The 26,406-nt window shown below is 48.8% G+C and overlaps 5 protein-coding genes across 5 annotated transcripts; 2 read left to right on the plus strand and 3 right to left on the minus strand.

Moving 5' to 3' along the window:
* Nucleotides 1-282: 282 nt before the first annotated feature.
* Nucleotides 283-2,322, plus strand: LOC128730293 (serine protease gd-like). Its single transcript, XM_053823331.1, has 3 exons — nt 283-372; nt 464-708; nt 1,165-2,322. The coding sequence occupies exons 2-3, from the start codon at nt 512-514 to the stop codon at nt 2,237-2,239; spliced, it is 1,272 nt and encodes a 423-aa protein (XP_053679306.1). The 5' UTR covers nt 283-372; nt 464-511; the 3' UTR covers nt 2,240-2,322.
* Nucleotides 2,323-2,762: 440 nt separating this feature from the next.
* Nucleotides 2,763-5,576, plus strand: LOC128721911 (complement C1r subcomponent-like protein). Its single transcript, XM_053815714.1, has 7 exons — nt 2,763-3,059; nt 3,630-3,814; nt 3,879-4,149; nt 4,219-4,515; nt 4,582-4,728; nt 4,808-5,291; nt 5,354-5,576. The coding sequence occupies exons 1-7, from the start codon at nt 2,763-2,765 to the stop codon at nt 5,539-5,541; spliced, it is 1,869 nt and encodes a 622-aa protein (XP_053671689.1). The 3' UTR covers nt 5,542-5,576.
* Nucleotides 5,577-5,579: 3 nt separating this feature from the next.
* Nucleotides 5,580-6,350, minus strand: LOC128730990 (ubiquitin-fold modifier 1). Its single transcript, XM_053824085.1, has 3 exons — nt 6,209-6,350; nt 6,058-6,114; nt 5,580-5,977 (listed from the first exon to the last, which is right to left on the minus strand). Exons 1-3 carry the CDS (start codon nt 6,214-6,216, stop codon nt 5,779-5,781), a joined length of 264 nt encoding a protein of 87 aa, XP_053680060.1. The 5' UTR covers nt 6,217-6,350; the 3' UTR covers nt 5,580-5,778.
* Nucleotides 6,351-6,802: 452 nt separating this feature from the next.
* LOC128720025 (MAU2 chromatid cohesion factor homolog) lies at nt 6,803-8,987 on the minus strand. The gene is made up of 5 exons (XM_053813671.1): nt 8,763-8,987; nt 8,507-8,686; nt 7,916-8,441; nt 7,387-7,849; nt 6,803-7,319 (listed from the first exon to the last, which is right to left on the minus strand). The coding sequence occupies exons 1-5, from the start codon at nt 8,985-8,987 to the stop codon at nt 6,803-6,805; spliced, it is 1,911 nt and encodes a 636-aa protein (XP_053669646.1).
* Nucleotides 8,988-9,620: 633 nt separating this feature from the next.
* On the minus strand, nt 9,621-14,300 carry LOC128730855 (pre-mRNA 3' end processing protein WDR33). The gene is made up of 7 exons (XM_053823938.1): nt 14,025-14,300; nt 13,673-13,942; nt 13,420-13,571; nt 11,903-12,127; nt 11,602-11,835; nt 10,985-11,529; nt 9,621-10,906 (listed from the first exon to the last, which is right to left on the minus strand). The coding sequence occupies exons 1-7, from the start codon at nt 14,298-14,300 to the stop codon at nt 9,843-9,845; spliced, it is 2,766 nt and encodes a 921-aa protein (XP_053679913.1). The 3' UTR covers nt 9,621-9,842.
* Nucleotides 14,301-26,406: the final 12,106 nt, after the last annotated feature.

Raw genomic sequence — 26,406 nt, forward strand, 5'->3', positions numbered from 1 at the left:
ATTAATACCTTTGTGAGGGAAATGTAATAACACGTTTGATTCACAGCCCACCCAGCAATGTTCGCACACGGGATCTGGAATCGTTTATCTCGAAATTCGTATCCAAGAACTTTGTTTCTCAGAAGTAGTGCATTCTCAAGTATAACACGATGGTCCTTGTTTTGCCTGTAGCTCCTCTGTCTGCTAGTAATCCTGGGCGCGTGTGTCAGCATTAGCCACCAGAAGACGTCTCCATGTCCTGCCGTATTTGCGTACGACGAACGTGACGATTCCTACGACACCTGGTTTGGTACGGTACGGTTGAAGAGCAACGTGCCGCTGCATGGCGTTTTCGTGGATATCATTTTCTCCTCTCAAGTGCTTGCATTCGGCGTAAGTAGCGAGAACACGCACGCACGGGTGCTTTGTTATCTGCGAGGAACCATCGCCCGCAACTGCATTTGTCGATTGTGCTTCGCTTCAGACCTTCTTGCAACAGTACAGCACGGACGACAACGTCCAGTTTCACATCATGGACAAGTCGTACCGCGTGCGAGCAGGCGAGATCGTGATAGTGAAGTTCTACGTGCGTTACTCCACGGATAGACCGGTTCCGTTGTTACGTCAGATCCGGTTCAACGGGCAGAATATTTGTACGGACACACGCTCGAATCCAGTGCGGCCGGTGACCTCACGACCGGCTGGAACGCGTCATGGAACTCCAAATTTGTAAGTCCCCGAAGTCTGTGTGTGGTGATTCCCCCACCTGGAGTATGCCAGAAAGTAGACACTAACTAGCTTCCATCGGTTCGTAACAGAGCCTCCGGTGAGGTGGAAGGCGTCATCGAGGACGTTCTCACACCTGTAACACGCCCGATAGATCCCCTCGTAGCGCAACCACCCGTAGCATCCCACGTACAACCTCTGTACTCTAGATCCTTCAGCTCCTCGCCGGATACGGTGACCACCAGGGCAACTGGTTCCAGGAATTCCCACAACCCTACGGCTAATGCTGGCGACGAGTTCGCTTCACGATTTAGCCCAGATGATCAGCCAGTGGAGCGTTCAATCACTTCCGTGACCGAAAAGGATCACGACACGGATCGGTAGAATTTTGCAATATGTTTTTCCAAGCAAAGTGGTCTCTTTTCTAACTCCCCTCTGGGTTTCTCTTCCCGCGTTTAGTAGCAGGCTTGCGAAAGAGCGTGTAACCTCACCGTCAACAAGGACGACGACAACGCCGAGATCAGTTTCCGATGCAGTGATATGGCATCAGCCGAAACACCTTCCCCTAAACGCGGATCTAGGCTTCTCGACACTCGCGCCCACCTCCATCCGGCCATCGAGCACTCCGGGAGGAAAAAGCACCCCCGGTCGAGAGCAGTTCTTCGCCGGTGACTACGCATTCCTGCAGACAGACCACACGCCCAGTAGTCCAGCACAACCGCACTACATCAACCAGTACGAGGACGACATCTGTGGTACGGTCGTGCCAAAAGCGAACCCACTGGTGACGCACGGTTCGATATCCGAACGGGGTCAGTTCCCATGGCACGGTGCTCTCTACCGCAGCACGGTCACTGAGCTAAAGTACCTTTGCGGGGCTACGCTAATATCCCGTCGGGCCGCCATTACCGCGGCTCATTGTGTGACACTCGAGAAGAGCTCGAAACCAGTCGACGCTGGCAGTCTGCTGCTGTACTTCGGTAAGATCGACCTTGGAAAATGGAACGGTCCGGAAGAGGACGCCCAGATCCGGACGGTGCACATCCCGGCGCAGTACGCACACGAGCGGTTCTTCAACGACATCGCCGTGCTGGTGCTGAAGGAAGACATCAAGTACAGCAACTTCGTGAGGCCGATCTGCCTGTGGAACTTCGACGATGACTACAAGACGCTGATCAACAAGATCGGGCTGGTGCCAGGTTGGGGCTACAATGAACACGGGCTGGTTAGCTCACGGTTGTCCTTCGCCCAGATGCCGGTGGTCGCGCATGAGACGTGTATCTGGTCGAATCGGGACTTCTTCAGCAAGGTCACCTCAGATACGTCGTTTTGCGCCGGGTTCAAGAATGGCACCTCGGTGTGTAATGGCGACAGTGGCGGTGGCATGGTGTTCAAGCACAACAACCTGTGGTACTTGCGAGGGATCGTATCGGTTAGTGCCGCCCTGCAGGATCGGTTTCGCTGTGACGCTCGGCACTACGTGGTGTTTACGGATGCGGCCAAATTTACGCCCTGGATAAAGAACCTCATGTAGGTGCCTGATGGCCAGTAGAGAGCGGTTTACTTTCGTACGAGAGCATACCGCTGGGTTACTAAGTTAAGGAACAATAAAAATAATCTCCTCATATGCATGCGTTACTATCTGATGTGCTTTCCTGCTCGTCTAGACGTCTGAGGACGACGAAATACGCTTAATTAATCTGCCTTGCTAATTGATTTCGGGTGAGCTTTAGCTTGCTGTTTTAGTTGCTTATCAACTACGTCACGAATCTGCGCCTCCAGCGGCGTGCTTGATCGAAAGAATACGTCACTTTATGCGAGCACACTGCCACCCAGCACGATCGTTATAATCGGTGTGTTTGTGCATTCCTCTCCGCTTCGATCCCCGGAGTTCCCGGCGATGTGATGTGATTGAAATGTTGGCGCCATTATCAACCCAAAGGGTCGGGATTATCGGTTAGCGTACTGCCGGATCCCGTGTGTACGTTGTGACCGTGCGATCCCAACTCATTCGTTCCGTGATCGTTGAGCAGCGAAGAGCAGCACGATTTTGCAGGATGTTGACAGAACTTGGAAGATCCCAGCTGCGGATCCTGAAGTTAGCGATACTTGGCACGATTTTGTGGACATCCAGTGGGCTGCCATGTACAAGCGCTACGTACGCCCGGGTGGCGCAAAGCTCCGAAGTTCGTCTACCAACGCCGCAGACTACGACTTGTAGTGAACTGTTCACGATCGACCATGAGGACACCTATCTGAAGCAGTACGAGGGAACGCTCACACTTCGACCCAACGTAACGCTCCGGTACGTCCAGCTGGTGCTGCAGTTTGATCGTGAAGTCGAGCAGCTACGGGTAAGATATCGAAGATGTAACGCATTCCTGATCACTAGATCGTACCCTGTACGCTCGGTGTGTCGGCGCGATCGTGTGTTGAAAGTTTACAAATATGTGCCTCCGCGAGTGTTGTGACGGTGCAACGATGCAGCTCTTGTGTTTGATAAAGGCTTGCCAAGGCAAAGGCTATCAATAACGCAAGCCAAGCAGCGGAGTGTTGACTGGCATAGCGAACAACTACCGGAACACCTGAGATGCACGTTGGAGATGCGAGTGGAAAATGCGCGTCACCATTTGTTTTCTACCAAGAACTGTGAACCGGTTGAGCTAAGTTGAAGGATGTGATCAATGCAGTCGTGGTTGGAGTGAGTAATGCCGCGGATTTATTCCGCGAACTATAAACAAGCAAGATTACTCGTCATTGGCAATAGTTGTTAATAATGGGTTGTTAAACTGTGATTAGTCAAGGCTTCCGGACGATTTATGTCTCCCAGCTCCTATCGGTACATGTGCTTGAATCCTTGCTAAGAGTGTACTACGTAAACGACTGCCTGCTTGCATTAACTGACCATGGTTCATCACTTCCAGAACAACTTTGGACGTATCAGCACCATTGACAGTAAAGTCTTTCACATTGCTAACCTAACGTACCCGTTGCTGGCTGGGTCCGTCGTTAGGATTCCTTTGGAGGTTTCCTACACGAACGTTTCTCGACCGACGATCGTTCGAATTGAGGTTAACGGTGTTACGATCTGTCCCGTAAACATCATGAGGTAACACGTGTTACGCAATGGATGACAAACAATAAAATTCAATCCCTCAAACGTGCTCTCTCAGGCCTATGGTCAGGAACTTCCGCGACCCCTGGGCAACAACGTCGTCGGGTTTTGGTCCTACTCGTGCGATCACCACGAATCCAGCGGAAGCGCACTTCAAAAATGGAACCTCGGAACAAACGCACCAGTTTAATTCCTCTTGTCAGGCTATAAGGACCGGTGGAATCATTTCCTCTGGACGCTGGGACGCTGTGATGCATCTCGTGGCCGACAACACCGTCAACCATGCGGTAATTGAGATCGTATTCGACCAACCGATCTACATGCTTGGGGTAAGGATAGCCTGGTACTTTGGGGAACTTCAAAAGGCAGATTCCAAGCGTCTTTTAAAATATTTCTAGAACCCGTTCGGTGAAGTAACGACAGAGGACAGCGTTCGGTTTAGGATAGAAAACCGCACCTTCATCCTGGCGAAAGACGCCGAAATTGAGTTGAACTTCTTCGTGCGCTACAATCAGCAGGGACCGATTCCAGATGTTGTGGAGGTGAACTTTAACGGACAAAATCACTGCATGCAGCGAAGACGTCGCGTTTTGAACGGAGATCGTCAGGAGAGCGATCAGCGATCAGCAAAGAGCACCACGACCGAGCGAGCTAGAAGGGTTTGGGAAAATGTCGAGATTGCAACAGAAGAAAATGTAGGACGGAAAAAGAAATGCAATTTTTTTTTGGCAATACCTAACTGTGACTAACACTTTCCTCAGCGATACGATGCTGATTGGATGCTCGAGGAAAAGGAATGTGCCACCGTGTTGGATCCACTGGAGAGCCGCGTTAAATCGCGAATAATCGGTGGAGTTGCGTCGCATCAAGGAGAACACCCGTGGCACGTGGCGATCTATTTGGACGAGGTAGGCTGTTGAAAGTCTCGAAGATTATTTGTTTCTGTTCAAGTCATCAAACTGCTCTAATTCAAATCCACATACGTAGCAATATCAATGCGGTGGCAGCATTATCGGCCGGCGTTGGATCCTGACGGCGGCGCACTGTCTGACGCGCCCAAACACAAACGAAACGCTGGAGACGGATCTGTTCCGCGTGTACTCTGGCATCATCGACATCAGCACGATCGACGATCATTTCTACCGCACCGTTGACGAGGTCATCATTCATCGCGAGTACAGCCCAATGATGTATACGACCGATATCGGGTTGTTGCGGTTGAAGCGAAACATCACCTACAACAGCTTCATCAAGCCGGTGTGTTTGTACAATCGAACGGTGGACATTAGCTCGTTCTATGGGCGCGATGGTAAAGTCACAGGCTGGGGCTTTAACCGGGACGGTGTGATCAGCAACGTGCTTAATTACCTGGAGGTCCCGGTTGTCTCGCAGAAGATGTGCTCCCAGCGGAACGTCCAATTCAATGGGGTACTCGCCGTTGGTGAATCGTTCTGCGCTGGTCATGCTGATGGTACGTCTTGGATTAGCTCGCGAAATCGCTTTATACACATTATGAATTCTTTTCGATCGTAGGAAATTCCGTGTGTAACGGTGATAGCGGTGGCGGGTTGGTGTTTGCCGAAGGAACGCGTTACTACGTCAGAGGCATAGTTTCGATCAGTGCCCAACGCCGCAACCTGCTGATCTGCGACCCAAATCAATACTCCGTCTTCACCGATGTGTCCAAGTTCCTGACCTGGATACGACAGCAAGTGTCGTAGGCCAGATTTAAAAATGGTTATTATATTTGCAGCAAATATTTATTTAAATCGACCCCAACACATAAACACGAATAATAAAATGCTTTCGCATAGCGGGCGCGCTAGATGTACGTTGCGTATCACATTACTTGTTGCGAACGGCGCCAAACGAAAGCGGAAGCCGGTTCCCCGCGACAGAAGCGTACAGAAAACACATGGTCAAGCAAAAGCTTCGCCCGTGACGGGGCTCTTTGTCGCTCAGCAGCAACCGACACGATCGCGGGGAATCAGTCGTAGTTCGGAACCGTGCTTCAGAAACACGTTGCCCGCGGTCTGCTGTGGGTTGATACCGATGCCATCGTCCGTGATGATAGCGCTAGTTGCCGGTGGTACTTTGAATTCTTCTGCAGCAAACTTTAGCACCGCCGTGAAAGGTGTCGTTTCGGGTACGCTTAGCCTGCAGAAGAACAACATGCCGTACGTTACATCGTCGTCCTTAGTTGGCTCAAATCGAAGGCAGGAGTAAAATTTACTTACACTTTGAATGGCAGCTTTGGGTCGGATGTGAGAGTGATTTTGAACGTTACCTTGGATCTACGAGAGAAAATACCATTCAAATGAGTACACTATCTGGAGAGAAAGTACTCATCCCGACATATGCTATATCGGTGGCGCACAATTTACTTACGTTGCCATTTTCTACTAAGTCTTTTAGAAGTCCTACGGCCTGTATACAGTCAGCTGGCTACTCAATCGATAAATATGCTGAAAAGTTGTTGAATCGGCAGCACAAAATCACATGCAGACTTTCGAATTTAGAAGCAGTTCTTTTTTTTTGTTCGCTGACGTCCACGTCGTAAACAAAAACATTCTCCACGTACACCACTGTCAATCGTTGACCCTGCTGTCAGTTATGTTAGTCGTACGCGCGAATATCTACAGAGACGGCAAATTTTGCCAGTATCATCGGAGCCACAACGTCGTTATCTTTTAATTTAAAAATGAGTAAACGAATTTCTGAATTTTGGACATATGGCCTTTAGTTGCCGGTCCTAGTTACTACTAAGGTTGCGTGGAGTCAGAACACGGATTAATACAGGAGGGCCCAGGTAGCTGGACTTCTGCATCGTACCGTGTTAAAACCTTAGTAAAGAAGAAGAAGAATTTCTGAACAGATGAGGGTTTAAGAAAACTATGCAACTATAGATATGGATCTTATATCTCAATTCAGTTGAAACACGTTTGATTTATTCTTATTCATTGTCCTCTAACTCCTCACACGTTATTGGAACATAACCTGCTGGTTGAGCGTTCCTGGTAATCGTACGTATGTGCCGCCCGTTTGCTGCTGCTGTTGCACCACTAGCGAGGCCCCGGATCCGGACGCTACCGGAGCCACCATGGATGCGGTAGGCTGAACGACTAGTTCCTGTGATAGCATTGGCAGCGGGGGATCACCCTGGAACCAGTTGATCAGCGCGTGCTCAGGAAACTTGGTGCACTTCAGCTGATCGGTGATCAGGTTTTGCGAAAAGGTGACGTGATTATTGTACGCCTCGATCTCCTTCGACGGTTCTTTCAGCATCCGATGGAGATCCTTCAGTATGGCACTGCCCCACAGCTGCACGTGTATGTCCGGGATTTTGGAGGCTAGTTGCATCGCCGGCGTTACCATGTTCATGCTTTCCTTCGAGTTACCGATGCTCAGAAAGACGTGACTTAGCAACACCAACGAGCATGACGTCAACCGGTTGAGATCTTCCGCGTTCGCCATCTTCAGCGTCTCCCGAAGAAATCGTCTTTCGTAAGTAAGGTCGGCAGATTAGAATTACGCAAAATCAGTACACGAAAAATAAAAAACCATACTTGGCCTCGTGGAAGCTGCTTTTGTGGAATGCATTCAATCCCTGGACGTAATAGAAGCTTCCCATCAGCGCCTGGCTGTTAGAGCACTGCGAGTTCTCCTGCTGTATCTGCTCGAGGATGTTCCGCAGGTCCTGCTCGCGTTTCGTTCGCAGATACACGATGGCTAAGTTTAGATTGGCAAACAGCTTAAGTTCGCGCTCGGTCGTTTCTTGAATGCAGGCGTAGAACTGCTTTTCTGCGTGCTCAAACAGACTGGTGGACATTGCGTACAGCCCTAGCAAGCAGTGGAGCTGGGGCGCGTGTTTCTTCAGCAAAAATTTGTGTGAAGAAGACAAACAGACGTCCTTAGCGAGTGCGATCTCCTTGATAGCCAGCGATTTGTTTCCCATCACTAGCCGGCACATGATGATGTGTTCGAGCAGGATGATCTGAAACACGGCTAGGATAGGCTTGTTTTCCTGAGCTGTTTCGCAAAAAAAGGCATAATGTTAGCAAACAGTAGAACGGAAGGATTGCCGGGAAGGCTTACATTTAAGCTTTTCGATCTGGGTCAACGCCTTTTCGGTATACTTTTGCGCTTTGTCCATGTATCCGGCCATCATCGAGTGAGACACGGTGACAAGATAAACGAGCACGTACAGCTGCTCCTTCGGCAGCCACATGAACATTTCCGTGTTGTTCTGTCCGAAGATCTGTTCGTCCGATGGCCAGTTAGGAGCAATAATCGTTTGTATGCTCTGCTGCAGCATCTTGAGGCTTGTTTTGACCGTTTTCACCTGCCCCAGCTGTAGGTAGTGGCACACTTGCAGGACGTAAAAGAACACCTTCAGGTACTCCTTCAAGTGTACGTTCGGGATCGAGTGATCGATGATGGGACTGGCTTGGTTAAGCAACGCCAACACATCGTTCGTTTTCCGCTCGATCATCATGATCATGGCGCGGCTCAACAGAAACAACGACTTAAGGTAGGTGGCGTTAGATTCGTCCGTCGATTCCACGCCCACGGCCAGCAACTCCGAGGCCAGTGTGTACTCTTTATCGGTAGCATGCGTTTGCTAAAAGCGAACAATGGATAAATATGAGCGACTTACCGTCATTATTTGAGAAGTGCACTACATACCGCTAGCTGAAACAACAGCTTGCAATGCCAGTAGACGTTGTGCTGCGACAGCTCGATCGCTTTCCGTAGGACCGGTTTAGCGAGGGAACTCTGTTCCTGCTGCTGGTACAACTGCGCCAACAGACTAGCCGTATCGAACTTGACATCGTCGAAGTTATTGATGTTCTCCGAGAGGATCCACTGAAACAACAAGAAGTGAAATAGTGATTGATACTTTCTTCCACCCACCGGACGCTTTCGGTTATCAACGACGTACCGCTTGTTCGAGATGATTCTTGGCCAGATCCGTGTTTTTCGTGTAGGCCATCAGTATTTGGCCCAGTTGCAAATGCGTCCGGGCTTCCACCTTCAGCGGGGGCTTGAACGTAAACAGCGCTTGCAAGCACTGGATGCATTTCTTGATGTCCGGCGGTGTCGACGTGCGAAAGTATTCCGCCAGCCCCAGCAGGGAGATATAGCATGCATCCTGGGAGGATGTCATCAGACGGTGCGATAGATCAGAAGGACCGGCTGCAGCTGCCTGGTTGGGGAGATTCGGGAACGGAAACTACTGAACTGGAGTGCCGAAACTTTCTTTTTTGCGCCGAAGACGACGTAAACAAAACCGATGCAATGCACCAAGCCGAACGTTACGTTGACGTTTGCATATCTGCCAAACATGGCGTCTCTGGGCTGGGACGCAGCAAGATGGCATCATCTCCGTGTAGCCGCGGCTTGCGGTAGCAATGTTCTGAAAATTTTTAATAATTTTATTTTAAAAACATGTTAAGAAAAGAAAAAAAGGAATGCAAAAAATCAAACTGCTAAAACATATGGGCTTTCTTATTTTTTTAATAAAATTAATTAGTACTGGCTCGTTTTGACAATAATATCATGAAACGCAAATAAAACAATAATATTGATTTGATTCATCTTTTCTATGCTTTAGTTATGCTGAAAACATATTCTTTATTTTCTTATAATGCCAGACGCTTTATTTGGTGTAATTTATTCTAATAATTGATTAAAAAATGTTCCTTTAAAGTTGGTTTTAGCTAAATAATGATACCAAATAAGTCTAAATAAACTGAAAACATGTACATAGCCTCCATGATTCATGGCATATCACTTAAATGATCTTTCCCATAACTGCGCTACCTGTAACTTAGTATTTTATTATTATTATTCTTTCTATCCCCCACACGACCGCTGGTTGGAAACAGTCATTTGTACAATTCTTAACATATTTATTCTTAAATGCTAACACTTTCGTACAATCCTTTCATCCGAACAATCACACGCATTGCTCGTACAACGACAGCTGCCGTGGTACGAAGCGGTTACATCCATCTGCTACTCAGTTTCTCCTCCTGAAGCCTCGGTCCCGGCGACCACCCCGATCGTCCCGGAAGTCTCTTCCTCCACCACGGTTCCGATGGTTGCCTCCCCGATGGTTTCCACCGTCGTTCCGCGACCAGTCGGCGTTCCGATTGAACTCTCGGTGATCGCCAAGGTTATGGTTGTTGTTATTATTCTTATTGTGATAGCCGCCCTCGTCATCATTACGACCGCCCATCATGGCGAATGGGTTCTGGTTGTGGTTTCCGAACGATGGTGGCAGCCCGCCCGGTATCGGTGGTGGCGGTCGCTGCATATTGAACCCGTCCATCGATCGCGCGCCATCGTCATCACCGTACCCATCGAACGGCATCATTCCTCCACCGGGCGGTAACGACTGGCCTCCGCCGCCATTGTCCTTCTGCCAGGGCGGGACGACATGATGTCCCGGTACTGGACCCGGAGGCATATCATTGTCGTATTCCGGTATCCACTGGCCGTTGCTGTTGGTGTTCTGGCTTACGGGTGAGTCGGGCCGGGGACCACTAGGCGGCTCCACCACCATAACCGAATCGTCCTCTTCCTCGTCCCAGTTCCGGTCGTTGTACTCTTTCCAGATCTTCTTGTCTTCCTCCAGGTCGCGCTTTTCGCGCTCTCGCTGCTTTTCACGGTCACGTCCCTTCCAGTTGTTGCGCTGTGCCGCGACCTCCACCGGATCTTCCGTATTGAACTGCACGTTTGGCGGGGGGTTAATGTCGAGTTGCAGCAGTGACGGGAGTTTCGGGTCGAAGGCAGGATCGTCTTTCGATCGCGAACCTCCGTCCTCCGTCGAATGTATGGAATCGCGAGACTGTTCCGGCGGGTCGGCCATGAACGCTAGCGCGCCGTAGAAGAACTTTGGCTCGACATCGAGACGAGCGCGCTTGGCGGGAGGTTTCACCGGTGGTTCCTCATCTCCGTTGGATGGCGCATCCGGTTCAAGTGGTGGGAATATGTCATGCAGCTCCTCTATGCCACCGTTCTCGATGAACCGGTTTAGCGCCTCCGTTCCGTCACTTATTGCTTGCTCTAATGCACTTCCAGCTGCGAAGCGGAAATGGAACAAAAAACGACACTATTAAGAGGAACGTCCGTTCGAACGTGCTCGATGTTTCTACTTACGTATCACCGCGATCGTTTTCTCGTACAGCGAGATAGCCGTCGGGAGTGGTTTCTTCGGTGTAATCGGACCACCGTCGACGATCTGCGAGATTACCTCCTTGATTTCATCGGCCGCCGCCGAGTGGTCGTCCAGCTTGCTCGACTCGTTCCACTGGGCCTGGAAGTTGCGCGGGATCGGCTTGCTGTACGGGATCTTCTTTTCGCGCATTTTGTCATTAAAGCTGTTCAGGTTAAGATCCAGACCGGGAATCGCACCCGTCTCCTTGGTCGCGATGCTTTCGACGATGTCGACCTTATCCTCCGGGCCCATACCCGGAATGACAATGTGTTCCTCCAGCTCGCACTCGTCCAGCCCGGCCAGGCTGGCTGGCAGCGTGTTGAGGTTATATTTGTCACGCATCTGATCTCCTGGTCGATTGCGCGTCCAGAACTTAACCGTGTGGTCGTTCGAACCCGAACACAGAATGTGACCTAGCGGATGCCAAGCCAGCGTCCATACTATGCTATCGTGCGCCATATCGATGCTACCCACTTCCTTATCGGTTCTATGGTTGGGAAGAAAAAGCAAACGGTTTAACAAAACATGATCGCTGAAAAATAGCTCGACTCATACGTACCCTACGTTCCAAAATAGGATTGATCCGTCCGAGCCACCAGAGGCAAACAGACCCTCGTGCACTGGGTGCCAGGATACCGCGCTAGCTTCCTTCTTGTGACCACGGAACACTTGAACCTCCTCGCTGAGGTTTCTCAGATCGAACAGCTTCAGCAGGTGATCACGCGAAGCCGTCACCAACCAGTTGCCGTTGTCGTTCCACTTGAGATCCATCACCGTCGATTTGTGAGCGTGCCTGTAACGAGTAGAACCATTAAGCTTATCGAACGCAAAAACAGTTCTGCGCCAATTTGTGTCCTTACAGTGTTGCCAGCGCCTGGCCGCATTTGGGATCCCACAGCTTGATCGGCTGTTGATTGTCCTTACTGCCGGATACGATTAACGCCTTTTGTGGGTGCCAATGGACGCACTTAACGTCCGCACCATGTCCTCGAAGCACCCGTTCCTCCTGGCAGCGAAGGAAATCCCACACCCGTACCGTACCGTCGTCACTGCAGCTGGCAAACTTCGAGTCCGAAGGGCTGAAACTGTACGTTGGCCGACCGGCAAAAGATTTTGCGAGGAATTTGAGAACAGAAAAAGAAACAAAAAATGCCACAAAAAGAAATTATGAAATGCCCGCTTGAGGTGCTCCTTCGGCTCTATTCCGTGGCTCTGTTCGACTAAGAGTGTAAATTGGGAGAGGGTTAGCGTGGTTTCGGAAGTGAGACCGATTCACATGTTGGCTTGCCTAGCACAGGATACTGGCCAGCAGACTACAGCATCCGGGGTCAAGTGGAAGCAGAAAGTGGTGCGTGAAGGTGAATTTATTATTTGCCATTGATTCATTACTTTACTTTGTTGTTTGCACTTGCAACGGTCGTGTCCGCAGCCCTAAATGGACATGGAAAATGCCATCAAAAAATCGTACGGTGTTGGAGGGAAACCAAAAATAACACGTGATGTAGTTTCCTCGCACGTCCGTTACCAAATGGAAACGAGCCGCCGAGACAGAATCGGTACTTTATTCAGCAAATTTTGACTGTACAAAGCAGAGTACGCCAGTAGCACTGGAAGGCGGGATTTATTCTGTTTCAATGCATGGGTTTTGGTTCTTTATTTCCGTGCGGATAGCGTAGCTTATTTCTCACATACAACGCGCCTTCAATGCTAGTAATTGGTACGGTTTAAGATTTTATTCAAGTGATACCCGACCCATCCACTGGATCTAGTTTTTTGGCGTGTTAAACTATTCTAGTGTCTCGTAAAATTGACATAAAAGAATCTTTATTTTATTCAGGTACTTTTTTGATCACTTGAGTCATTATCGAGATTATATTTTTTCTGTTGTTCTGGAGTTGCCGTCCCAAATACTTAATAGAGAGAATGCTCCTCGCAATGCCAAGCGCGCGAACACGCTATTTTGAAGAGTGATTGCACCAACAAAAGATTGACTTTATCACAGATGGCAAAACACATATCGTTACAACTTCGGTAACGATAAAAAAGAAAACTAATGCTGCCTTTTGGCGGATCTAAAATTCCTCAACCAACAAAAAACCGATCGAGAGAAAAAAAACATCAACTTCGGTAGTTCTGTACAGAACAACATAAAAGACAAAGAAATAGATAAAGAGAGTGTGATAGAGAGTGAGTGAGTATACTTAGTCGAACGAGCAACGGCAGGATTGTTAGCATCAAGAAAGCGGCCAACGTCGTCTGCACGACGTATGTCCCCGAGTGGCACTCAAAGCGACACACGATGCCGACGACAACCCTCGACGAGACGGCTCCTTGAGTGGTGGCGTAGCCGATGCCACTGGTAGCGCTGGTGGTGTACCTTATTCCCCGGATCGGATCTTTGTGGGCCTGGAACATCTTGACGTTGTTCATGTTCGACTGCCAGTACTTGACGAAACCGCCGTGGTCGCCCGTCACCATCCAGTTGTCGTTGTGGGACCAAACCATCGTCCGTACGGAAACGTCGTGCGCCTAAACAGAGAACAAATGAACGAAAGAATGATGGTTTGGATTAGAGAACCATTCATCCCCAAACATCAACAGGTGGGACAGATCGGGCAGAACGCGCGTACCTGCAGAATCGTTTCGAAGTTGAACATTAACCCATTCCAGAGGGTGAACTCGCCGGAACTTGCGCCTGTGATCAACCGGCGACCCTCCGGGGTCCAAGCAAGCGTGAAGATTGGACAGCGCATCTTATTCGTCGCAGTTTTCACGAAACGCGTCGTGACGGCGTTGCTCGGGTTGTCCATGTAGCTTGGTGGTGGCAACAGCTCGGGAATGTAGATGCTTTCCGGCTGTAGACCCCGCCGGTCGCGGTAGTCCCGTTGCCAGGTGCGGCACTGGCGGATGAGAAGATGAGAAAACGAACGTTAAACGAACGTAACGATGGGAACGTTAAGACTTGCGCCACCCGTCACTTACCTCGAGTGCTTTGATGATGGAGGCGTTGTAGTCCACCGTTTTGCGCATAACCGACTTACGGAGCCGCTTGCCATCGAAGTCGTCCTGCGACATCGGACCCCCGCCACGGAAGCCATTGAAGTGGTGGTACGGTTTGTGGTGGTAGAAATTAAACTGCTGTTTCGGTGGTTGCGGGTGCTGGTAGCTGAGGATGCGATTAATCGGAGGTGGATTCGCAAAGTGCTGCACCGCAGGTACCGCAGCGTCCACGGACGGAGGAGGCTGTGAGAATTCCATGCTCGATCGAGCGGATCAAGAACGCTGCAACACCTGGAAAGCGAACCGGGAAAACTAGCCGAGCCGAACGAAGTGGGACCACTCGAACCACAGAGACACTAAGAAAATCAAACCACTGGCGCAAGCAACTACTACGCACTATTAGCACACTTCACGTACTGCCACCGCATAGTGTTGGCAAATTCCGCGGCTTATGCCACCCCGGTGGGGTACTGTTCAAACGGTTTCACAAGGACTCTCGGTGTACGATAACTAACACGTTGTTGGGAGCGATTCTAGTAACTATTGTTAGATGCGATCATAATCCGCCGCTTGCCAGGGTGCATGTGGTATCGCGCTAGCTGCACCTTCGAAGGCACCAGAAAACGATTAGCTGTAACTTACTTTCCCTACCCGTTTTTCTGTCTCACCCGTTAGAAAAACGCCCGTTCGGTGGCGGACCGTGTGTGCGCTGGTAATTGCAAACAAAAACGACTTAAACCCGACGAATGTTAAATGTTTTCTTTACGCGAGAATAAAAGTTACGCGTGATATTTTGCGGGCAACCATTTTTGTATTTTTTTAATTTTTCACGAGTGTCATATCGCTCTTCTTACAGTTTGACACTTCAACCGTCGAACTAGGCGGTTGATCCGAGCAGAGGTGCCAGCCGGAAAATCGTGATAGATTTTTCCTGTGGTACATAGAATTGAGCTTTTAAGTATAAACATTAAGCTTTATGCTCGAATATCGAAACCATGATATTGACCGTGGAAAAATCAACTAGCAATAAGTTTTGTTAGATAATGTAACATTTTTCAACTTGGAATTGGATCTAGGATCTATCGCAATTGATGTTAAATAAATTGGTTGATTGTAATCTAATTATCACCGGGATTATTCCGTTAAGTATGATATAAAAAGTTTCTTGTAACATATTTTACAGTTTAAGTGTCGTTTAGCATTACTAATAGTGATTATTGTAACTAAACGGAGTTAATTTAGTACATTTTTGTTCTAAACTGTCACGAGAGAGTGCCTCCATCATGTTCGAAATTCGGTAAGAATTTTCGATATTGTTGCTTGGGTACAGCACCGTCGCCAGGTCGGCTGTCACGACGGGAAAAAGCTAGCGCAGGCACAACACATCACAACAATGCACAGCGGTGGCCGCATCTGCGTGTGACTCCGTGATTTTGATCCAGCTCTGGTCGGACTTCGTGATTTTGCAGTGTGTGAGAACAGTGGTAGTGTCTCGTGTGGGCGTAGGTGCGGTCCGCGTTCGTTGTGCGTTGCGCGTGTTCATGTGCGTGTCGAACTGTGTGTGAGAGCGCGTTTTCAAGGGAAGAATAGCTACAGCTCAGTGTGCAAAGTGCGTAAGGAGTGGCAGAGAGAAAAAGAGCAAAAAAGAGGTAAAAAACCATCATTCCATTGCTGCCGTGTAATTTGCGCTATTCGTTGGGTCTTTTGTGATGCAGGAGACGCGCTCCACCACGAAAGAAAAGCGAGATTAGCTCGTCCCGAACGGGTTCCATTGCGACCCGAGGAAAGGGAAAGGAAAAGATTCCAATGTATGGATGGTGAAGAGAAGATGGCCGTTGTTGCATCGTCATCCTGGTAGCCTTTGACGGTGCCCCGTTCGATGGTGTGTGCGCGCGTGCGAGCGATTGTGTGTATGGTGTGCGTGTCGATGTGTGAGTGCGCTTTAAATGCTCTAGCCCAGGGGCGAATGATTCCTATTGCGTTCTGGTGAAAATTTACTCCCCGTTGTTGAGCGAAAAAGAAGCAATAGAAATAAAAATCAAACGTAACGCTCCGTGCATGTGTGCGACGATTACGGAGTGCGTGTATGGTACGTGTGGTGGTGTGGTGGCGCAGCGGAAGTCAATTGAAGCTCGTTTACCCGTGGCTTAGAGCGAGAAGGATGCAGAGAGCACAGAAGCCAGCAGCGCGAGTGTGGGAGCTAGCTCACGAGAAGGAAAAGTGCTAATACGGTACGGAACGCCCTTCGCCCTCAACCACATGTCGCTGCTCCGCACACAAAGCCAAGAAGAGAAGCAATAGAAGTTCCTGCTCATCACACACAGCCGAAACGACCTGGCTCTTCACCTGGACCCCCAGCGAAAGCCCATACCAAGTGAGTCAATTAGCCATTGCACGCCATGTATTGAACGTAGGGGAAAAAATAGACCCACCCGGTCTACTGCGTTACAACAGAGTTTCCGTGTGTCCGTTCGGTCGCTTGTGAAGCAGTTTTTCCTTCACACATTGTGTCAGTGCACTCGGAACCGTGGCGTTCACGACGCAGAACAAGCGAAGAGAACAAAACACCTCCTCTGAAAGGCCCGTCGTATGCGTGTGGCTCGGTTTGATCGTGTGGTTGCTGCGCACCACTACACCACAACGCCATATTTAAACAGGGCCCCCTTCGCAGCGCCATTCCTGTACGTTTCGACAGACTTGCGTGTGGCAAGCGCATGGGTGTGTGCGCACGTGCGCTATCGCAATGTGGTTCCCTTCCGACTCGGCGAATGTGTGTGGTGGCAGCCGTACGTGTGCCTGACGGGCATTTCTATTGCTATTTGTCAAATGCTGAATAATCCTTCCGTTTCATTGCATTGGCGTGCCACCGTCATTGGTGTTTGATTCTCTTCGTAGTTTTGGGAGTTGTTTTTTATTCTCGTGGAAGGTGAACATTGAGCGTGTGTGGAAAGGAATTTATTAATCAGAATAGCCAGCCAGCATGCATCCGTATTTCCTCCGAGAACTGAATTTTTAATCCACAAAATAGTATTTTTCTCCACGGCATAAGCACCGGTACAAGTCCTAGTGTGCCATGAACTCGATCGTGTGGTTGACAGATGGGTGGAAATTGGCACGGGAAGGCGGCGTACCGTCACAAAGCAACCATTGTTTTCCTTTTTTTTTTGCTCTTCCTGTCTCCAACAAAATAAAAGGGCTTCTGGCAGGAGTGATCGTAAATTCGCAACATGAAAAGAGTTTGGAATAAAAGACGAAACCCCCTTGTCACGCGAAAGTAAAACGAATCCCCTCAGCCGCTGTATGAGCCTGTATGTATGTGTGTATGGTTGAGAACAAACAAACAGTGGGGGCTTGTGGAGGAGGTATCAAAGGGGGGGGGGGCAATGCTGGGGAACAGCCGCGTGTGAGATATCGTGTAAATGAAACGGTCGATGACGACGACGGCGAATTCGAAGCATTCTTTGTTCGCTTTGCTTTTTGTTTTGGGGCGTTTCTTCTCTCGCTTCTTTCTACTTGTCAGCCCTTTTTCTGTTTGTTATGCTTCACGGTGGAACCCGCATAAGCTCCGCTCAAGACGGAGCTGTTGATTACATCCCACAGCTCCGTCAACGGTGTTGTTGTACGGCTGCGGGAAATTTCGGGATATGCTGTCGGAAGCAAGGTGAAAAGAAAGACTGGAGGGAGCAATAGTTTGTTGGGTTTCCGCGGAAAGAAGCACGAGATGAAAAGAAAATCGTAAAGCGACTGTTTTCCCTACACGCGAGCGAGAGTAAGAGACGCCCAGTGAGCGAACGAAAGACGCGCAACGGATAGTGAGAGTTTTTCGCATTTTCGTTTCACCTAATGCTTCTCACTCTCCATCTTTTCTTCACTCCTTTCTAGCTCTTTCGGTTTCGCTATTTCCCCTGCAGTCCATCATCGGCCACGGCCAGGGCGCTAGACCCCCGGTTAATGCTTTTTGAGATTACTCCATCTTTTATTGCCACCTTCCGCACACTGCAGCTGTTGGCTTTTCCTATCGCCATCTTTCATTGAAAGCGAAAATGGGCCCTGTTCCGTGTAAGCCCCGTGTAGAGGATTCCGTGGTTGCGAGGGTTTGTGTTTACAATACGAACGACACCACCCTCGACACGTGGGGGTGAGAAAAAAAAACATGGCCCTGATAAAAACCACGCGTGGCAGTCCCCTTCATCATCACCCCGTGCGCCTACTACTTTTGTTAGGTTAAGAAATTGTAACTTTTTTGCTCGCACTGTCGCCGATGTTTGCTAGTGTGTTGTACAAACTGTTGTTTTTGTTCTCCTCTCCACTATTTGTGCTGTCCTATACAAAGAGTTCCGTGTAATCGGCGAAAGATCCTTTTTCACTCGTACTTCCAACTGCGATAGGGAGGTGGATGGTTGTGAACAACAGAAACCCATTTGACTGCAGAAATTCCGTCCGATCTCGACAAGCCCCACATACTTCATGCCTAGGGACGGCGCTTTTGTTGGCCACAGAGCGTTGTACGGACGTGCACTGGTTGTGGCTTGTGTAATCGAACAATTCTGCGGTTTTGTTTTGTGCAGATGTGCAGCTGCACATGACAACCCGGGTAACATGGGAATCACAGTTGGGGTACACCAGTTGATTATTTCGAGTGGTCCCTACGCTGGGGACCTGATCTTCTCGAGTTGTTTGCAATCTCATCTCTGGTGCAATGCAGCGATCCTCCGTGCTGTGGCACGGTTTGTTTTTTCAATTAACACATCCAGGTTGTTCTCTTGGAGGGAGCACTTTCAATATTGGGTGTGTGTTGATTGTGTGGTCTGATGGAATGACCCGCGTGCGTGATTGGGGACAACGTCTGGAACGTCCATATTGTTTGTCGGCCGTCTGAACCAGCGAATCGTTGGCATTGCGTGAACAAAGCGCCGTATTTAGGCCATAAGATTGAAATGTCCTCTTACGGCGTGAGACGTGTACGATGTATTTCATTCTTCACATAGTTTTCACCGTCCTTGGTTGCTTTCAGCATAGCACATCCCCACCGTTTTAGGTAAACAGGTTAGGGAATTGGTCAGAAATCATCCGGCACGCCCATCACAAGAACATTTAAACAGTTTTCCACGTTCGGGAGGTATCGCATTAGAATCTATTCCTCCTTAATAAAATTTGGCACGTCTTTGCGCCTGTCGCTTCAAAGGCCCCACTCCAGCGAGTGCTCTTTGGCTGGCGAAACGAGCTGGATTGTGCGCTACTCGGAATGCCATTCGTTGCGCTGCTGGCTCAACGTCAAAATCACAATCCAATTCGTAGTCGGAAACTTTGTCTTCACGTGCTCACCGGTAGGCGGAACCACGTTGTCGTTCGCTACAACCTGCAACAGAAGCTAAGAAACAACACACGACGGAAGTGGAAAATGGGTTTGAATGGGCGCACCTAAAGATGCTATCGGACGGTTTGCGCTTCCCCCTACGGGTGTTTTGAGGTACAAAGTTTACGATTAGTTTTTTTTTTACCGTGGCGGAAATAAATCCCAACCAGGTGGCCGAGGAGGGAGGACAGCCCAACCCTAGCCTTCCTTCCTATCTTCTTTGGAGTCACGCAAACGGGCTCGCCTAACTCCGAGCAGCACGAATGGAATAGTTTGGTCCGTTGTTTTGCGATCGAAGTTCTTCTTTCATGTGATTTTGCAAAGACGCACAACGCCCGGTGGCCATTTGCGGAAAAGGTGCATGTTTTTGATGTGAGTTTTGAGAAAACTCGTGCTCAAACTCAATGGTTGGGCTTTTTTGGGATACTGCGCAAAACACGAACTTCTTCTCTCGGTTGGCCGATGTGGGATTTAATTTGGGACGGGAAGAAATCATTTCGCTATTTTCATCATTGCCCATTCTGAGGGCGATCGATTTTATACTGCCGGAAGCAGCTCGAGCTTAGAGTGGAGAACGTTGTGAGGGGTGGGGGGGGGGGGGTTCTGTGATGTGTATGTGTGTGTTTATTTATTTTCTATTTATACTCGAAACGAAACAATGTTGAGGCCGCCACCGAGGGGTTTGTGTTTTTTTTAAATCTCCCAAGAATTGGTCAACCACATCTTCCTCTCTTTCCCACCTAGCCGTTTCTCGTCGCTCACAAGGAAGGACACCGCGGCAGTGACATTGGTGAAATTCTCCCAGTTGTGTTTTTGGGACAACGATATTGTTTCGAGTGAGAACAGCTGCTGGCAAACAATTTACATTTTATTTACAAATCCCCAGTCACTCGCCCGCCATCAACTTGGGTTTGGTAAAATATCGCTCAAGCATTTTTCCAGTTTCCATTTCCATGAGAGCTAATATTTAATCCCGCCTGTTCTCGTCCAGTAGCGCGTTTCTCTTTTCGCAAATCTCGACATTCATTGCAGCGCAAAAGCTTGAGGTATTAGCGTTGTAAATCATTAAGTTTTTTATGATCAGCGCGAGGTTTATTCCACTCCATTATCCTTTGGCTGGTTTACAAGGTCTGACCAAACGGTGATTCGCGTTTCCTAATGTTAACCCTAAATTCCATTCTCACAGGTTAAGACTCTTCTATCAATGCTACATCGCCTCTATCAATGTTGGCCTCTCCTATAAAACTACTATTCTGTGACGTTTTCGTCGTACAGAGCGGTAACATGTATCATCTTATATCAATCGTTTGGGCGGAAAGTGGCGAATGACTAAACAGAAGGTAAATGAGCAAGAATGAGTCGTTGTGGCTGCCAGATGTTAAACAATACTGTCATCCAAGTTCCAAAGATGTTCAGAGATTTGAGCGCAGTCACTCTACCTGAAGTATTCAAAAGACTACCGAAAGCAAAAGGAGAACTCGAAAAAAGGAAATGCCAAACTCCCTGCTCATTCCCTACCACACGTTTCGGCTTCGTGACAGAAAGCTTTACTGCAATAAGATGTTCTTCGGATTTGATGGAGCATCGTTTGTTCCAAGGCATATTCCGTCATGGTCGAGTGAGCACAAATTGAATGCGGAAAGCTTTGAGTAAAAATAATCCTCATCACTACAACCCAGCATGATTTGTCGAATCGGCAATTGCTCTGCGTGGAACAAATGCGCATGCTCTCTGCGAAGTCGGCTTTTAATCCGGCAACAACGACGAGTTTTCCCAAACCGAGCATCGTAGATAAATTATCCAAAAAGCGAAATACGCCACCATCTTTCTGCTATCGCTGGTGAATCCAGTTTTAAGTGGGGATTTTGTATTCCTTTTTTGTCCCTACTTCACCGATGAGAGGGCCCCATGAGTCACTTTTGTGGCGCAGCGATTTTAAGCGCCATATGAAGGAACTGTTTTGAGCCCTTTCGGAAGAGCCGTGCTCCATGTGGTGGGCAATGAAAGAATGGTGAGTCAACAGGAGGGTGGTGGGGGGCATCGTTTTTAATGCTTGAAGTTGTGTTAATGCCTGCTACTCATGATGGTGAAGTGTGGACACGTGGTTTTCGATGTTGTCGACTAGGTTTACCTTTACCGCGAGCGCCGCGGAAAAATCCAATGTCATGCATTTCTCATCCCTCGATCCGAAGCGAACACACTGACGGGTTTCGGCTTCGCGTTCATTTGCATTTACCAGCCTCGGATGGAAACGTGATCAAATGTGCAAACGCAAGGGGGCAGGTTTCGTGTAAATACACAACACACATACACCCGCAAACCTCTGACCAACCCCGTGCGTATGTTGGTGGGGAGTGCGAAAAGACGAAGGGCTTTTGTAAACCTGCCTCCCTTTCCCCCTTTTTCCCTCCGTTACGTTTCAATGAATCGTCGGCGCCATGGGCACTGGACGGGTTGGTTGCTGTAAATGTAACCATGAACGTGGAAGCGGTTACGGTGGAGCACGAATAATCGGGTGGTGGGAATGTGCGAGAAAAAAGAGGTTTTGCCAACGTGTGCACAGAGTGTAAAAAGGGCTGTGGGGGGTATAATGGCGCGCGCACACACGTGTTTTCTCGTAACCAAGTCCGCGGTCCAGCGGCTACGGAGGAGCGCGTGACTTCGGTGTGTGTTGTTGCTGTGCGATGGTAACGGAAATAGTAGTAGACCGTTTTGAAAACTCGTTTCCATTCGAACCACTACTTGCTACTCACTCGATCGGCTCTAGTACCTTGGTTTGCCCCGCAAACAACGAAACTGCTTTCAAGGCTTACAGGGAAATGCACTACAGGAAGTGGAGAAGCTGTGTTTTGCTTTCATCCCCTGCCTACTGCATGTTGTACTTCTAGTCTCTTTGGATTAGTTGGAAATTGGCGTTTACTGTAGCTGCAACTCGACGGCCATCAGCGAACTAACTTCTTTTCGCGTTCATGTGGTGACGACGTTCTCGTCAGAGTCTCCCTTAACCTTGGCTTTTGATCGCGGCCACACGACTGCATCCCCCCCCCCCTTTTCGAGGATCATTTCGAGGCGACTTTTCGACAGTTGTAGCCAAACAAGTGGCGCAATCTATGGTCATCATCGTTAGCGAGAGTGTTCGGAGGGTTTCTTCGTTGGTTGGTGGTAATCAGAGAGGCCCGACATAAATGTACAAAAGGTCTAGAGGTCTAGAACGAGCTGAACGGGATGTTATTACTTACCGTTCGGACGGGGGATGCCAACCTTCGATGGTTTCGCTTAATTTCATGGTAGGCAGATGGAACCACCACGGACACGCGGGGCCAGACAGAGAGACAGACCTTCAATAAATTGGGCTGCACGCGCGCGCGTGAGTACGCCTGCGAGGTGGAACCTTGAGCTCTCGAGCACGGTGTTGTGTCTCTCCTCACGAGCTCCATTCCGCGGGATGTAATCGTTTCGCGCCAGACAAGGTCTCCCCACATTCGTGGTGTGATTGTAGTCACCGCAGTGCACGAGGCGATGAGGGAGAGATAGCAAAATGGCTGTCGGTGTCGCCCGGGAAGTTTCATATTCGCACACGCTGCCATTGGAGGTGCATTGAAGCAGCGCAATCGTGCTGTGAAATCATCGCTAATTCCTGAGCATCGGGGTTTGGAACTACACACTCGAGAAGGAGTCGTACGGATGGGGCTTCTCTCAAATTGCCTTCTTCACGATCATCACACGTTACGTTATTCTTCACCAGGAAATTTGCAGACATTTGAAAATTAAGGCACCATATGGTTTTTGTTTTTTTTTCGAAAGTGAATCGAAACAAAAATGCAATGAAAAATGTTTTGAAAAACCAAACGATATTGCATTCAAATTGTAATGAGGTCTTTGCGAGGTTTTTGTGCAAAAAAAAAGGAATCGTTCATTACTCCGCCGCATTGGGCTGTAATTAGCGCTATATTGGAGCTGCCTTTATAAGGTACGATAAAGAACGAGGTTGCAGCCTTCGCTCCACATCGATGTGTAACCGCCGCGGGAAGAATTGCGGCTCCGGTTGAAATCGCAGCGCAATTGTGGGTTTTCCCTCTGCGTGCACTGTTTTTTGCTGCCGTGAAGCGGAAAAACGTGCAATGAGCGAAGCGTTGCTGCGCTTTAGTTAGCGGTAGTTAATTTCCACAAACCCCTGCGCGTCTGCACCGTACACGCAGGAGAGTAGAAACAATTTCAATGACAATTGCCCGCGCACACAAGTGGAGCTTTTGTGTTGTTGCTTGCCGTTTCACTACAAGAGGTTTCCATTTTCCCCGCGTGTGCGCTAGTCGCCAGGAAGATTGCAACATTGCAAAACTCCACTGGAAACGCGCCGTATGTGCTGGGGGTGAGCACGTGCCCTCGTGGAAAGGAAAAGTACAAACCCCCCCCCCCCCCCACACACGGTAGCGCGGGAAAACTAGCTGAGTTTTTCCTCCATTCGTCCGTCCGTCCGTCCGTCCGTCTAGGAAACCTCTTCTCACACGCGGTGGCCGGTGGCATAACGCGGACCGCAAATACATCGAAGCGGTGCTTGCCTCCGATGCGTGTGTGTGCACACTTATGTTATTACGTGCTTTATGCGGGTCTCTCCCTCCTTTGTCTTCATTTCTAACCCTCCATTCCACCCCGTAAGCGGCAGCAAATTATGCTTACGGCCAGGGCCATTCGAAAGAGAGCCCGCATTGCCTCGAGTCTGCGTATCTCATCATCATCATCATCATCACGGTCTTCATCTTGGTTATAATCATTCGGCTCGGCTTCGCGGACAGCCAATGGGAGGTGGGGATAATATGAACGCGTGCTTCCCGAGCTTTTGAGCCTTCAAATACGCGCTCGTCTAGGCTCTGATCGCGGGACTGAGATTTTTCATGGTTGCGCCATGAAATTTTTCATCTCCCCGTTTCGTTTTGGGTCCGATTTTGGTGCACGTCAAAACGGTGTAGCGTTCCAACTAACAAGCTCTCTCGCGAGGAGTGTATTGGCCTAGTCGAAACGGAAGCTCCACGGTAATGCCAAATTTTAATTTGATAGAAATTTTCCAGTCAGCCACCGCGCTCGAGAGGAAAGTATTTTTTCACGATGGAAGTCGAACCCACAAAATGTGACCATTACCATTACGGTGGTACTGTTACTAATGCTGCGTGTGGATAACCTCGGATGTGGTTTTGATTTACTTTTTGCTTATTATCTCAATTAATTTTTTGCTGCTACTCCATTAATTTTTTGGAGGGTTAACCATCTCGTTACATATTAGTCATACTCTGTTGCGTATCATTACGGGACTAAAGCGATCTATAGTGAAATGAATAACACATAAAAAAATCATCTTTTATCAGGAAGGATCATCCTCCGCAGCGATCGATCGTCTTTCTTTTGTAACGTGTAGTGAAATAGGAATACCGTTTTCGGTATTGCATTGTATATTCGCTTATTTTCAAGAGCTCCGAAGTAAATACAAAAATCCGGGTCAGGGCGAACTTGCGTTGGATCAAAGATGGATCATTCATTTGAACACCTTTCCTCCCGCATGAAATAAAGAAACCGATGGATCCTTGGCGAGTCGCCAACGCCGCATGATGTGCATGCTTTCATCATTTTCTGTCCAGGTGAAGGTCCGATCACTGCATCATCCCACCGTCAAAAGCAGCGGGAGCTTTTGTGTGCCAAAGCAACAACAAAAAATCAGCTTCAGAAACATCTGGCGGATATAAGGCGTTGCATTCAACGACGACGAATGCACGTGTATGAAGAAGTAAATGACACTCCAGAAGCGGCGTTGCGGTTCTGCAGCTGCCCCGTTGAGTCTCTATCGCCGTCTGAATGCCTTTTTTTTCATCTCCATCGTATACCGTCGTACGAAGGTCCTTTCCAAAGGCTCAGACGGCAATGAACCATGCAAGAAGGAAGGAGGGACACATAAGTAGGAAAAAAAAAATAACTAAGCCTCGTCGGTGTTTGGTAAAGGGGGATTTTTTTTGCTTTCGAAGTCCAAAAGCAGCACATTTATTCAGGTGAACGCTTTTTTTGTGGGTCGTCGTCTTCTCGCACGGTCTTGCATGTGCTGCTGGCCATGGCCGTTGCCCCTGTCTGTCTGTCGAGGCCTCGAGGTCGACATGTGGTGGCTGTATTTTCGTCTCGCATGCATGCTGATGAACAGAAGAGGAGAACTGGAGAGCATAATAACCGGATCGACTGTAAAAAGGTATTCATTCGAGAGTGGCCATACGAAAAAGAGAGAAATGGTTGTTGTCGCGTCAGCAGGATCGACCGGAAATTCAAACTCGTACGAGTGACTCGATGGAGTTTGGCTACTCCAGATCTACTTTTTCCCGCTCGAGTTTCGAGCCGGATTTGCTAGTTCGAGGGCAGTGAAATTTTGTTTCCGTTGCAGGAAAATTGCTTATAAATCTTGAGGATAAATCTCCAACCAGACTTACCAGATATAACTTTTTACTGATTGTAGGCTTTTTTGAATTTTGTTTCCACACCCACGAAAGACCTTCACGGGCTTTAACTCCTTTTAAAGACACGCATGCGATGGAACGACAAAAAGAAACAATTCCACTGATAATCGCTCCCGTTCAATGGGAGATGGGAACGCTGTCCATTAGTTTGATGGAAAACTATCAAAAGTTTTTCCTCCACGCCGCGTTCGATGCTTTCGGTTGACGGAAACCCGCGATAAGCGATGGTCATAAAAAGAGCCGAAAAAGTTGACGGATTGTGACCGGCGGCCGGAAGATAGGAGCTGCCCCCTACCGTCCAGCATAGTAGTAAGACGTGCCATTAATTATTCATGACATTTTACTTCTCGATTCGGTAAATTTTCGTTCTCTGTTGCTTTTTGGTTAGCCGGCTGGGGTTGACTGACTGGCTGTGGTTGCAGGCACTGCAGTAGAAGTAATAAAAATGGTGAAAAAAAAAAAAAAATCTCTAGCGCGTGTCTCTCACCATCGTGTCAGTGGACTCTGTTCCGAGGTGTTC

Source organism: Anopheles nili, chromosome 2 (assembly GCF_943737925.1).
Source record: "Anopheles nili chromosome 2, idAnoNiliSN_F5_01, whole genome shotgun sequence".
NCBI lineage: Eukaryota > Metazoa > Arthropoda > Insecta > Diptera > Culicidae > Anopheles > Anopheles nili.